The sequence below is a fragment of the Carcharhinus amblyrhynchos genome, chromosome 7 (assembly GCF_965287045.1).
Source record: "Carcharhinus amblyrhynchos chromosome 7, sCarAmb.v2.hapA, whole genome shotgun sequence".
NCBI lineage: Eukaryota > Metazoa > Chordata > Chondrichthyes > Carcharhiniformes > Carcharhinidae > Carcharhinus > Carcharhinus amblyrhynchos.
In genome coordinates this window covers 69,380,544-69,392,886 of record NC_137330.1, presented here as the reverse complement: position 1 = coordinate 69,392,886, position 12,343 = coordinate 69,380,544, and the positions used below count along the sequence as shown (strand labels likewise).

Below are 12,343 nucleotides of genomic sequence, written 5' to 3'. Positions count from 1 at the left end.
GTCTACGTGGGTTTCCATCGAGTGCTCCAGTTTCCTCCCACCAACCAAAAAACTTGTGGTTAGGTCCATTGGCCATACCAAATTCTCCCTCAGTGTACCCGAAAAAGTGCTGGAGTGTGGCAACTAGGGGATTTTCACAGTGTTAATGTAAGCCTACTTGTGACACTAATAAATAAACTTCACACTTTAACTTTTAAACTGTCTAAATTAGAGCATCATAGTTTCAGCACAACTCATATTTCAGGTCTAACTTGAGTCTCTATTGCTTTCTTATATAAGTAATCTAGTCTGTGCTAAGTTTATCACTTTAATCCAAGGTCGTGACAACATCACTGCAATCAGCTTCTATGCCTGTTCAGATTGGGGGAAAAGTGCAACCAGGAATCTCTACTCCCAATTGCTATTCAGTGATTCTGCTGGAAAATGTGGACAGCAGATGAGGACATGATCAGTGTCAGCTATGCAAAGCTTGGTGACGCCCACAATCTAATTTCAAACCTAAAGAATGACCACTTTTGTGAGGCACTGGAGATGCTTGTGAAGCAATACCCCTGGCTGAGTTAGCTTCTGTAGAGGAGAAGGGGAGAAACTTGGTGACAAATGAGTCAAAGATAAGAGCAGAGTTGGACGTTCCTTATTCTTACACATTCATTTTAGACATGGTAAGTGAGTTATTTCAGGATAATTTGCTGAGATTACCCACTTTTTCTTTTGATTAATTTATTAAAGCTTTTTTTTTCTTAATGTAGCAATTGTATAATTGCAGGTAATTTCTATTTTGCTATCAGTTGATACACTACAATGCAGACCATTAATCTGGTTTACTGTTGTGCATAGAATCAAATCCCAATTAGGAGTAGGTCCTACTTTAAAACAAAAATCAAAACTAAACATAATTCTGCCACTGAAATTTAAAATTCATCAAGAATTAGCAAACTCCAGGCCAGGACTGAGATAAGGGTATCAATGAAAGCAAAAGAAGAAAGAGACCAAACGAAAACTGGCCTTCAAAGAACAAAGAACAACACAGCACAGAAAACAGGTCCTTCGGCCCTACAAGCCCGCGCTACCCATTTTAACACTCAGTGAGTGCCTCATTCCAACCCTTCTTCTGCCTATGACTTTTGTCTACATCTCGTGGACTCCACAATAAAGGGATGCAAATTTAGAGAATTATATGTGCGCCAGATTGAGGGAGATCCAATTTAGGGGCAATTTATTAACACCAATCATCCTTAAAGCACGTTTTTGGGGTATGGGAGGAAACTGGAGCACTCGGAGAAAACCCACGCAAGCACGGGGAGAATGTGCAAACTCCCACAGTCACTGACCCAAGCCGGAGATCCAACCTTGAGTTAAATTTGACTAATATTTCAGGCAAAGTGCATAATTTGTTCATGAAAACTCAGGAGATGATTTGCACTTTTGATACTTGGAATTGTGACCTCACTTCTTTGTGCACTCTTTTAGGGTTTTGCTATAAATTAGTGAACAGTGGAAGTTTTATCCCAATATTTCAAATAATAGCCTTTCTCAAAATCATGTCTTAAATGGATTTAAATGTATGAGGAAATACTAGTAAATCCTTTTAGATGAACAATATCAATGTTTTCAAAGAAAGGGCATTAAAGTTCAAGGCCTTTCACAAGATTTACATTCATCCTGAGAAACCAACACAGAATTAAGTCTCTACTACCATTAAAATGAAGAACAGGGAAGTATATCTTTAGGCTTCATTAAAAGATGCCTAGTTTCCATTTAAATGAGGCATCTCTGCACTTTCTGGAATAGAATCACTATTCACTAATTAATTTCAACTAGCACAGTGTCTTCACAATCTCTACTAACAAGTACTGCATATGTCTCCAGATTTAGTTTCCTTATCCTTGTCAATTCTTGTGCTCTGAAAGCTCTGAAAGACTGAACACTGTGGCTAGTCACACTGAGTAACCACTCTGCTGGTAGGAACATCCCACTCCAGCTGCTGCTTTCTTATTCAGCAAAAAAAATAAATCTGCTCACTGAATCAGGATCTCTTTTGGCTTGCTTTTTTACCTGTTTGTCTGCTGCAGCTCGTAAATCCACTCTTGTAGTCTGGAATTACTCTTCCCCACATAGCGGAGAGTTAAATAGGATACCAAAAGTAATCCAGAATTGACCATAAAAGTACGGAATTCAGTTCCTTAATACTCCTTCGAAACAGTGCCCTACTTGAAGTCCATTTTATCGGATTGTCTACGGCTGTGACCCCTGAGGGTGAAGTGAACAGATTTTTCTAGTTTCCTGCCGCTGTAATCCTCAGGATATCATGCAGCAACCCCCCACCTCCCCACCCCGGGCTGCTTCAGTACACTGATATAGACAGCCCGGCTGTACTGCTGGGATGTGATCTCACTCTGAGCTGCACTATGCTCACTGACAAATTCAATAGAGCTGAATCTCCTCCCACAAACCTCTGGGCTGCCACTTATTAGCTTAGCCTGTAAGTCTTCAGTGGCTGCCAGGAGGAGAGAGAAAAAAAAATCAAAAGATCTGGAAGTTTTTTTTCACACATGGTCTCCAGTTTTACAGAACGAGCACTGTTATGCTGCAAGCACTTATCTGCAGCAGTTAAATGTAGTACAGGATGTCCAGTGGGGATCGTTTCTTTATATTGCTTGTCTGTGCCCCAAGGTCCACCCCCCCCAGGCATTACTTCATTTTGTCATGCATCTGCTGCATAATACATCATATTAATTTCTCCTCAGTCTGTGGATATCATTCCAAGAGCCAATAGAAAGTGTACAGATTATGGAGACTCCCTCTGAACTATCGTGATTTATCATATGGCTCCACTTTACGAGAATTACTCAGATGAATTCCCCAGTTCTCTCTGCTACAGAACTGACCAACTTGGGAAGGTAAGATCACATTTTTTACTGATGTGAGCATTGGCTTTGTATTGTAAATGGTTCATTTTACAAATTAGTTTTTAAAACTCACACATGAATTCAATTGATACAAATTACAAAACGAATTTGGAATTTGACTAATGGTATAATGTCAGAAGATCACACATAATAATCTGTTATCCATCAATTTAATTTCACATTTCACAAATACTCCTCCCTATAAGAACCCTCTGTTAACAATCTTTACCAAAGGTTACATGGAGCAAGGGAATTCTATAAAATATTTCATTTTTAAAATTTATTTCTTTAATGTTTTTTATTTTTAAATTGGCCACCAAATTTTACATTTTGCTAGACAGCAACACTGTAACTATGGGATGGCATGGTAGCAGAGGGCAGCATGGTGGCACAGCGATTAGCACTGCTGCATGTCAGTGCTAGCGATCCAGTTCAATTTCAGCCTTGAGTGGATGTCGGTTTGAAGTTTGCACATTCTCCTCCAGTCTGCATGGGTTTCCCTCGGGTGCTCCGGTTTCCTCCCACAGACCAAAAATGTGCAGGTTAGGTGGATTGGGCATGTTAAATTGCCCCATGATGTGCCAAGAATGTGTAGGTTAGGGGGATTATGGGGATGGAGAGGGTGAGAGGAGATGTTGGCTGGATGCTCTCTGTTGGAGAGCTGGGGATGCTCAAGAGACCTGAATTAGGAGAACACAGATACCTAGAAGCATTACCAGGCTAAAGAAGATTACACAGATTGAGTGGCGTGAGGCCATGGAGGGATTTGAAAATGCGGATGAATAATTTTAAAATTCAGGCATTGCTTAACCAAGAGGTTAATGGTACAGGTATGAAGGCAATTGAGATTGGTACGAGTTAGGGCATGGCAGCAGAGTTTTGAATTGGCCTCAAGTTTACCAAATATAGAAAGTGAGAGGACTAGACAAAATCACATTGGAATAGTCAAATATATTAAGAGGTAATGAAAATATGGATGAGGATTTCAGCAGCAGTTGAGCTGAGGCAAGTACAGAGTTGGGCAATGTTATAGAGGTAGAAATAGGCAGTCATGGTTATGGCCTAACCATGCGGTTGGGAGCTCAATTTGGGGTCAAATCTGACACCAAGATGATAAATGGTGAGAGCTACCCCACCACGCCATAGATCCCAACTGTAACTAGAGGACGGCATTGTTAGCAAGGGGTGGCATGGTGGCATCACAGTGCCAGAGATTCAGTTTCTATTCCAGCCTTGGGTGGCTGTCTGTGTGGAGTTTGCACATTCTCCCGCTCTACCCCTGTCATCTACCCCATCTCTCAGAACCGCAACCTCGTGAGCCTCTCAACCTGTGACCCCAACCTCTCAACATCCTTACCTGTGGCCTGAGATCCAGCTCCCACCAATGAAAATAACTCTATCCAGACTGCTATCAAATTTCTTCTCAATGTTCTCTTCTCTAAGGAGAACAGCTTCACTAATCAATAAAAGCAAAATAATGCAGACGCCGGAATCCGAAACGAAAACAGAAAATGCTGGAAAATCTCAGAGCTCTGACGAAGGACTCGAAACATTGGTTCTGTTCTCTCCCCACAAATGCTGTCAGACCTGCAGAGATTTTCCAGCATTTTCAACTTCCCCTAATTAATCCGTGTAACTAAATCCCCCATCTCTGAAATCACCCTCATAAATTTTTTCTGCACTCCCTCTGATGTTTGGAAACCAGAAACAAACAAGTTGTTGTGTGTCCCTGACCCCCATTGCTCCCAGCCAAGCATAGTCAAGCCATAAATCTGCATATATGAATACATATCCTCCCCAAGCACCTTACAATCAAAACATGCAATGGTGTCATGATATATGTGCAGCTAAGAACATAAGAAATAGGAGCAGGAGTAGGCCATCTAGCCCCTCGAGCCTGCCCCGCCATTCAATAAGATCATGGCTGATCTGTCGCTGCTCAGTTCCACTTTCCCGCCCTCTCCCCATAACCCTTAATCCCCTCTCTTATCAAAAACCCATCAACCCGCGTCTTAAATATATTTAGCAAGGTAGCCTCCACCACTTCAACGGGCAGAGAATTCCAGAGATTCACCACCCTTTGAGTGAAGAAGTTTCTCCTCAACTCCGTTCTAAACCGCCCCCCTTTTATCTTGAGGCTGTGCCCCCTAGTCCTACTGTCTTTTTTGAGCGGGAAGAGTCTCTCCACCTCTATCCTATCCATCCCATTCATCATCTTATACGTCTCAATGAGATCTCCCCTCATTCTTCTAAACTCTAACGAGTACAAGCCCAGTTTATTCAGCCTCTCCTCATAGCTTAACCCCCTCAACTCCGGTATCAGCCTAGTAAATCTCCTCTGCACTCCCTCCAAGGCCAAAATATCTTTGCGCAGGTGCGGCGCCCAAAACTGCACACAGTACTCCAGCTGCGGCCTCACCAATGCCCTATACAGCTGCAGCAAGACCTCCCTACTTTTATATTCAATCCCCCTCGCTATGAAGGTCAGCATCCCATTTGCCTTCCTGACCACCTGCTGCACCTGCAAGCTGGGTTTTTGCGACTCATGCACAAGGACCCCGAGGTCCCTCTGCACCGTCACCTGCTGCAGTTTTTCGCCCCGTAAGTAATAGTCCTTCCTACCATTATTCCTACCAAAGTGGACCACCTCACACTTGCCAACATTAAATTCCATTTGCCATTTCCTGGCCCATTCACCCAGCCTATCTAGATCCTTCTGCAGACTCTCCACATCCTCCACACAATTTGCCGTTCCCCCAATCTTGGTGTCATCAGTTGCTCTCTTTGGTGCTGCAAAGAATGTTGAACCAAAGACTGTAGCCGGATGGATGATTTTAGGATGTTCGATCAACAGTAACGGTTGGAATTCTCCGGCCGTTCACACCAGCGGGTTTCTCCGGTCTTGCCGTCAGTGTACCCCTGCCTGCGGGTTTCCCGCCACCGTGGGTGATATCAGTGGTAATTCCCATTAACAGCATTGGAACCAGAGAATCTCGCCACTAGCGAAAAATGCACCACCTCCTGCCTGCTGGAAGGCCGAGAATCGTACTCAATATTTTAGAAGGAGGTATATAATATGGAAGAATCTCTATGATACAAATATTTAAAAAGGAAATATGTTGGAAAGCTAAATTAACTTTAGTAGAAAAGTCCCTAGATGTGTTCAATATTGAAGATGACCAAGGAAAGAAAAAGCAGAAGAATTAACCATGATTGTCCAAAATTCTTCCACATAGGACCTTATACTGAAGAACTAAAAGGTAGTCAATCTGTTTCAAATGAGGAAAGGATGAAGTCATGTAACCATAAATCGATTGGATAATGAGTCAAAATTAAACTTCTAGGAACCATAATAAGGGATATGATTAGTGAAGATAAATATGGGCTAATCAGGGATATGGATTTGCAGGGAGCAGGTCATGCTGATTAACCTAACTGAATTACTTAAAGAAATTGCTGATTATGTCGACAAAGCGAATGTAAGGCAAGTGATACACATAGATGTTTAAAAAGCGCTTGATAAAGTGCCACACGTTAAATTTGTGCATATTGAGAAACAAAGAAAAGGAAATTGGCCTCAGTAATGGCCATTTTCAGGGTGCTACAAGTGTCTTTAGGGGGTCCAATAAGGCAGCCGCAGCACACATGTACACTTTTGATGTGAAGTATGCTGGGAACAGTATGTGAGACACCAGTGCTTCAGCAAGGAGTTCCTCATGGAGATCTGGTAACTGATGCTGGAGAAATTAGCAATATCTCGCAGATTGCCATCCACTGTTATATAGTGGAAGTCACTGTTCAAAGGCTCTCTGTTCAAACAGAGACAATTTCATCACATTTTCTCTTGCCAAGCAGGCAGAACAAGAATGAGGTCTTACAGGGATTGATGGCTTTCTCATGTTGGGGTGCTACTGACAGCACACACACTGCTTTATGTGGTGTTGCATGTTAACTCTGCTGTGCACAGGATCAGAAAATGACTCTATTCCCTTAATGTCCAGCTTGTTTGGACCAGAGGCAGCACATCATGCAAGTCAGTACCTGCAATAGCCAGTTACCCTGGAGAAATCATGATGCGCTACTTCTTCCACAGTTCAGTATTTCAGTCATCAAGGCAAACCAAAGGTCGACTATTGATGATAAGAGCTATCCACTGACAAGATGGCTGATGATTCCGAAGCACGATCCATGAACGCACGAACATCAGGTACACATCAAAAGGCACGCTGCTGCAATAAATGTGACACAGCAGACAGTGAGACCTGCAGTACAAGACTGAGAGAGTCTTAATATATGTGGTGGTATGCTGCATAATGCACAGCCTCATCAGCATGAAGGCACCCATCCTTGCCACCAGCTATCAGATGAGAAGCTGAGACCCAGGATCCTGAGGCGAAAGAGTAAGAAGGCAGCAATCTCAGCAACTGCTTTTTTCACAAGCTGTACGTGAAGAACACATTCAAGTTCAATAAGAACGACTGCATCTCCAATTTCCCATTCACAAACAGTCCTGCAACATACCCTCCCTGTGTCAAAAAATTACACTGACCACTTGGTCATGATCCTATAATAAAAGGTACCATTGCAAAGCATTGCAAACATTATTTAGAAATACTATATTGCATACAAATGTAAATTAATCAGACTTATATGCCCTTCAATGCCGAATCTGCAATCCCTTTGTCTGTCTTTGTGCTCCTGCTGCCCCAGTAGCTGTAGCATGGCTGAGGGAAGGCTACTGACTTACCATGAGTGAGATTGCAGGTGGCTTCAGAGGATGACCTCAAGCAGCTCGAGGCCGAGAGGGCCAGGTTTTGGATTGCATTATTTTGGCATAGGCAGCAACAATCTAGGCTGGCTGACTAGCAGCAAACATAGCAGAGATACTGACAGAGTGGCAGGAAACTGGTGGGGAAAGGACAGATACAGAAAACAGCAGAGGAAGCAATGACATAATGGTACAGTGAATGTATTTTTAATGAGGTCAGAGTAATGGTCAGGGGACCCAGGTTCAAATCCCACCACGGCAAACCTAGGGTTCACTTTAGGGAAGTAAGTCTTACTTGATCTGGCCTATATGTCACTCTTAAATGCCCTCAGAAATGGCAGTTCAGTTCAAGGGCAATTAGGGATGCACAACAAATGCTGACCCAGACAGTGATGCCCACATCCAAGAAATAAAATAATTCACTGTCAATAAGTGTCTCAGCAATCTGTTGTAAAAATCTGCAAACCCCTTTGACATCTGCAAAGGACAAACAAGCCGGAGAGCAGTTTGAAGTTGTATGGTTTCAGTCTGAGTTTCCACTGCCACGGTCATACATCTGCTGTAAGCTGCCACAACGGAAGGGGAAATGTTGGCTGTAAAGCCAGTCCTGATGCAGCATCTGGAGTTGGTACCAATGCTATGTTGGAAAAGGATGCACACTAAGATATGTGTCAAGGAACTTGTCCATACTAGAATCATAAAATCCTTACAGTGTAGAAGGAGGCCAGTTGGCCCATTGAGCCTGCATCAAACATAATCCCAACCAGGCCCTATCCCGTAACCCTATTAGGAGGGTATTTACCCTACTAATCCCCCTCTCACTAAGGGGTCAATATAGCATGGCCAATCAACCTACTCTGTACATCTCTGGACTCTGGGAGGAAACCGGAGCATCTGGTGGAAATCCACAGACACGGGAAGAACGTGCAAACTCCACACAGGCAATCACCCGATATAGGAATTGAATCGTGATCCCTGATGCTATGAGATAGCAGTGCCACTCCATGACATTAAGTACAGATATTTTATTAGACTGTCCAATGCCCCAAGCATTGTGCTGCATATATTCATCAGCCTTTCACTGATTAATATGCATTATTGCAATTTTTAAGTCCTCTGCAGTAGAACTCACGTGAGTTCATTCTCCAGTAATCTGGCACATGCCTTAATTGCCCAATGTCTCAGAACAGAAAATGATTTGCATGTTATATCCTTTGAGATATTCACAGTGTCAATATCTGAACTGGTGGCTGCAAGTGTGAAATTGAATGATGGTGTATCTTCATCATCATTGTGCTGTTCCTCCATTGACTAACCAAGGTGCGGGCAGTTGGTTAGCTCATTTGGTTGGACAGCTAGTTTGTGGTGCAGAACGATGCCAAAAGCGCAGGTTCAATCCCCATATTGGCTGAGGTTATCCCTGAGGCCTCGCCTTCTCAACCTTGCCCCTCACCTGAGGTGGGTGACCCTCAAATTAAATCACCATCAGTCAGCTCTCTTTGTCAAAAGGGAAGAGCAGGCCATGGTCCTCAGGAACTATGGCAAAGCACTAACCAAGTTGCATTTCTTGGATATGAAATTTTTTTAGTTTATTTATTTGTTAGTGTCACAAGTCAGCTTACATTAACATTGCAATGAAGTTACTGTGAAAATCCCCTAGTCACCACACTCTGGCGCCTGTTCAGGCACACTGAGGGAGAATGCAGCTTGGCCAATGCACCTAACCAGCATGTTTTTTGGATTGAAATGAGAAACACCCAAGGATAAGATTGTACTGTGAAGGACAGGAAATATAGGAGTTTCAGGCTAACACCATCTGCAGCTTGTCAATCAGAAAAGATTGTGCCATGAGGAGGAAATTTGTTGTGAGAAGATGAATTAGGTATGAGGATGCCATGCCATTACCATCATTGGTTTCAGTTCCACCAGAGACAATAGGACCCACCAGTTCTGTCTCCTCCACCTGGCTTAGGACATAGAGGAATACCTGGTTCCTTCTGGTTTGTTACTGCTGTCTCCAGTTGTGCACTATGTTGTCCTTCAAGAGAGACAAGTACGTCAACAAGTGTCATGCAATCTATTTGGGTGGTCATATTGATTAAATAGCTGGCAGTGTGTGCAAGCTGCTGAATGTGAGCATGAGGCTTGCAGCTGTGCTGATTGAGTGCTGGAGCTTTGGATGTTCAGTGCAAGATTATTAGTAGCTGAATGCTGTGAGTATGGGGAATTGAATGATTTCAGAGTTCAATAATGCAGTTGTCAGGATTTACGTTTAAAGATGAATTTACTGATCTTGACCACAGGTGTGAAGTCATTAAATTTCTCACAGCCCTACATGTAGGTCCTTGGGCTAGATTATTGGCATTGACCTGCATGGCTCCCTGCTGTGACTGCCATTCTACTGTGTGTCTGGAAAGCCTCTTGACTCTGTCTGACTATAGATTTTACACATCTCAATTTCTTCCACCAAATCCTCCAGTGCATCATGGGAAAGCCTGGGTAGCCGCAAGTTCAACCAATTGCCTGCCTTTCATAAGTTGGAGCAGACTCGATGGACCAAGTGGCCTAATTCTGCTCCTATGTCTTATGGTCTAAGTCAGAGTCAGCTCTCAAAGGATTTCCATCACCTGTTCTAGCCACATGTGCACCTCCCATGTAAGAAGTGCAAGTTAGCTTTAAGTAGTGCCAATAAGTGTCAATTTTGAGCCCTCTGCTGATATGTGCAGGCAACAAATAGTGCAATTAGTGTTGGCTATATACTGAAATCATATGAATCAATAATTAGCATGAAAATGGCAATCTCAGAAAAATGCTGGAAAAGCTGTCATGAAGGGTCATCTAGATGCAACGTTGGCTCTACTCTTTCTCCACAAATGCTATCAGAACGGCTGAGATTTTTCAGCATTCTTCCAATTTTGTTTCAGATTCCAGCATCCGCAGTATTTTGCATTTATTCTATGAAAGTGGCATTTTGCCTGTATTGCATCCAATTGATGTGGGTTAATTGCGTATCATGATCTCTGTACCTATTTTTACAGCAATCCAATTTAGTTCCTAAGGGTTTAGAGGCACAGTGGTAATGTAAATAGACCAATGGCTAAAGGATACAAAAAATAGAAGCAAATTATTTTTTCCACAGTGTAGCATAACATAGCAAGTGAAGCTCCCTAGAGTTTGTGTTGGAACCTCTCATGTTCTCTATTCACAGAAATGATTCGGCATGGGCAGCAACTAATATCAACTTCTACTGACAACACTGATTCAGAAGGCACAGAAGACTGAAGGACAATACAGGGGGCTGCAGAGGACACATAGAGTGCACCAAGCTGACAAATGTAGGTCAATGTCGCCAAGTGTTCATTTGTATATTTTAGCGGAAATAGAGATTTGAGACACAGCTTAAAGGAGGTTGACAAGCAACCTGATAGAAGTCTAAAAGATTATGAAAGGCATAGAACATACAAGATTACAGCACAGTATAGGCCCTTTGGCCTTCGATGTTGCACTGACCTGTGAAACCAATCTAAAGCCCATAAAGCCTACACTATTTCAATGTCATCCGTATGTTTATTCAATGACCATTTAAATGCCCTTAATGTTGGAAAATCCACTACTGTTGCAGGCAGGACACTCCACGCCCTTACTACTCGCTGAGTAAAAAACATACATCTGACATCTGTCCTATATCTATCACCCCTCAATTTAAAGCTATGTCCCGTTGTGCTAGCCATTTCCACCCAAGGAAAAGGGCTCTCACCATCTACCCTATTTAATCCTCTGATCATCTTATATGCCTCTATTCAGTCACCTCTTAATCTTCTTCTCTCTAACAAAAACACCCTCATGTCCCTCAGCCTTTCCTCATAAGACCTTCCCAACACACCAGGCAACACCCTGGTAAATCTCCTCTGCACCCTTACAAGAGAGATGTACAATATAGTTTCACCCATATGATATCCGATATGAGAAGATATAATGGAAATATACGCAAGATTTTTAAAAAGATTTAATCCATCCTTAAAGTTACAAAGCCAATGCTCAGAGGGGAGTGGGCAAACCCAAATCATTCTTTGCTTGCTCCAAAAATCAAATTCAAAATTCAACTGAATCCAATTCATGGTATCATCGATTCCCCCCCCCCACCCACCTACCCCCCCCCCCACCACCCACCTACCCCCCCCCCCACCACCCACCTACCCCCCCCCCCACCACCCACCTACCCCCCCCCACCACCCACCTACCCCCCCCCACCACCCACCTACCCCCCCCCACCACCCACCTACCCCCCCCCACCACCCACCTACCCCCCCCCCACCACCCACCTACCCCCCCCCCACCACCCACCTACCCCCCCCCCCACCACCCACCTCCCCCCCCCCCCCACCCACCTACCCCCCCCCACCACCCACCTACCCCCCCCACCACCCACCTACCCCCCCCCACCACCCACCTACCCCCCCCCACCACCCACCTACCCCCCCCCCACCACCCACCTACCCCCCCCCCACCACCCACCTACCCCCCCCCCCACCACCCACCTCCCCCCCCCCACCACCCACCTACCCCCCCCCACCACCCACCTACCCCCCCCCACCACCCACCTACCCCCCCCACCACCCACCTACCACCCCCCCCACCACCCACCTACCCCCCCCCCCACCACCCA

At 44.1% G+C, this 12,343-nt stretch overlaps 2 protein-coding genes across 2 annotated transcripts in view; one reads left to right on the top strand and one right to left on the bottom strand.

Moving 5' to 3' along the window:
• The window catches only part of cep85l (centrosomal protein 85L), a 213,312-nt gene extending 210,926 nt beyond the window's left edge, over positions 1 to 2,386 (bottom strand). The window contains exon 1 of the mRNA XM_080192557.1: positions 2,056 to 2,386. Coding sequence (XP_080048683.1) covers positions 2,056 to 2,116 — 61 coding nt within the window. The 5' untranslated portion in view covers positions 2,117 to 2,386. The remainder of the gene's footprint in view (positions 1 to 2,055) is intronic.
• Positions 583 to 12,343, top strand: part of LOC145345031 (G-protein coupled receptor family C group 6 member A-like) — a 178,147-nt gene continuing 166,386 nt past the window's right edge. Inside the window, exons 1-3 of the mRNA XM_080192556.1 lie at positions 583 to 662; positions 2,748 to 2,900; positions 10,886 to 11,012. The gene's annotated coding sequence lies outside the window, so the exon portion shown is untranslated. The remainder of the gene's footprint in view (positions 663 to 2,747; positions 2,901 to 10,885; positions 11,013 to 12,343) is intronic.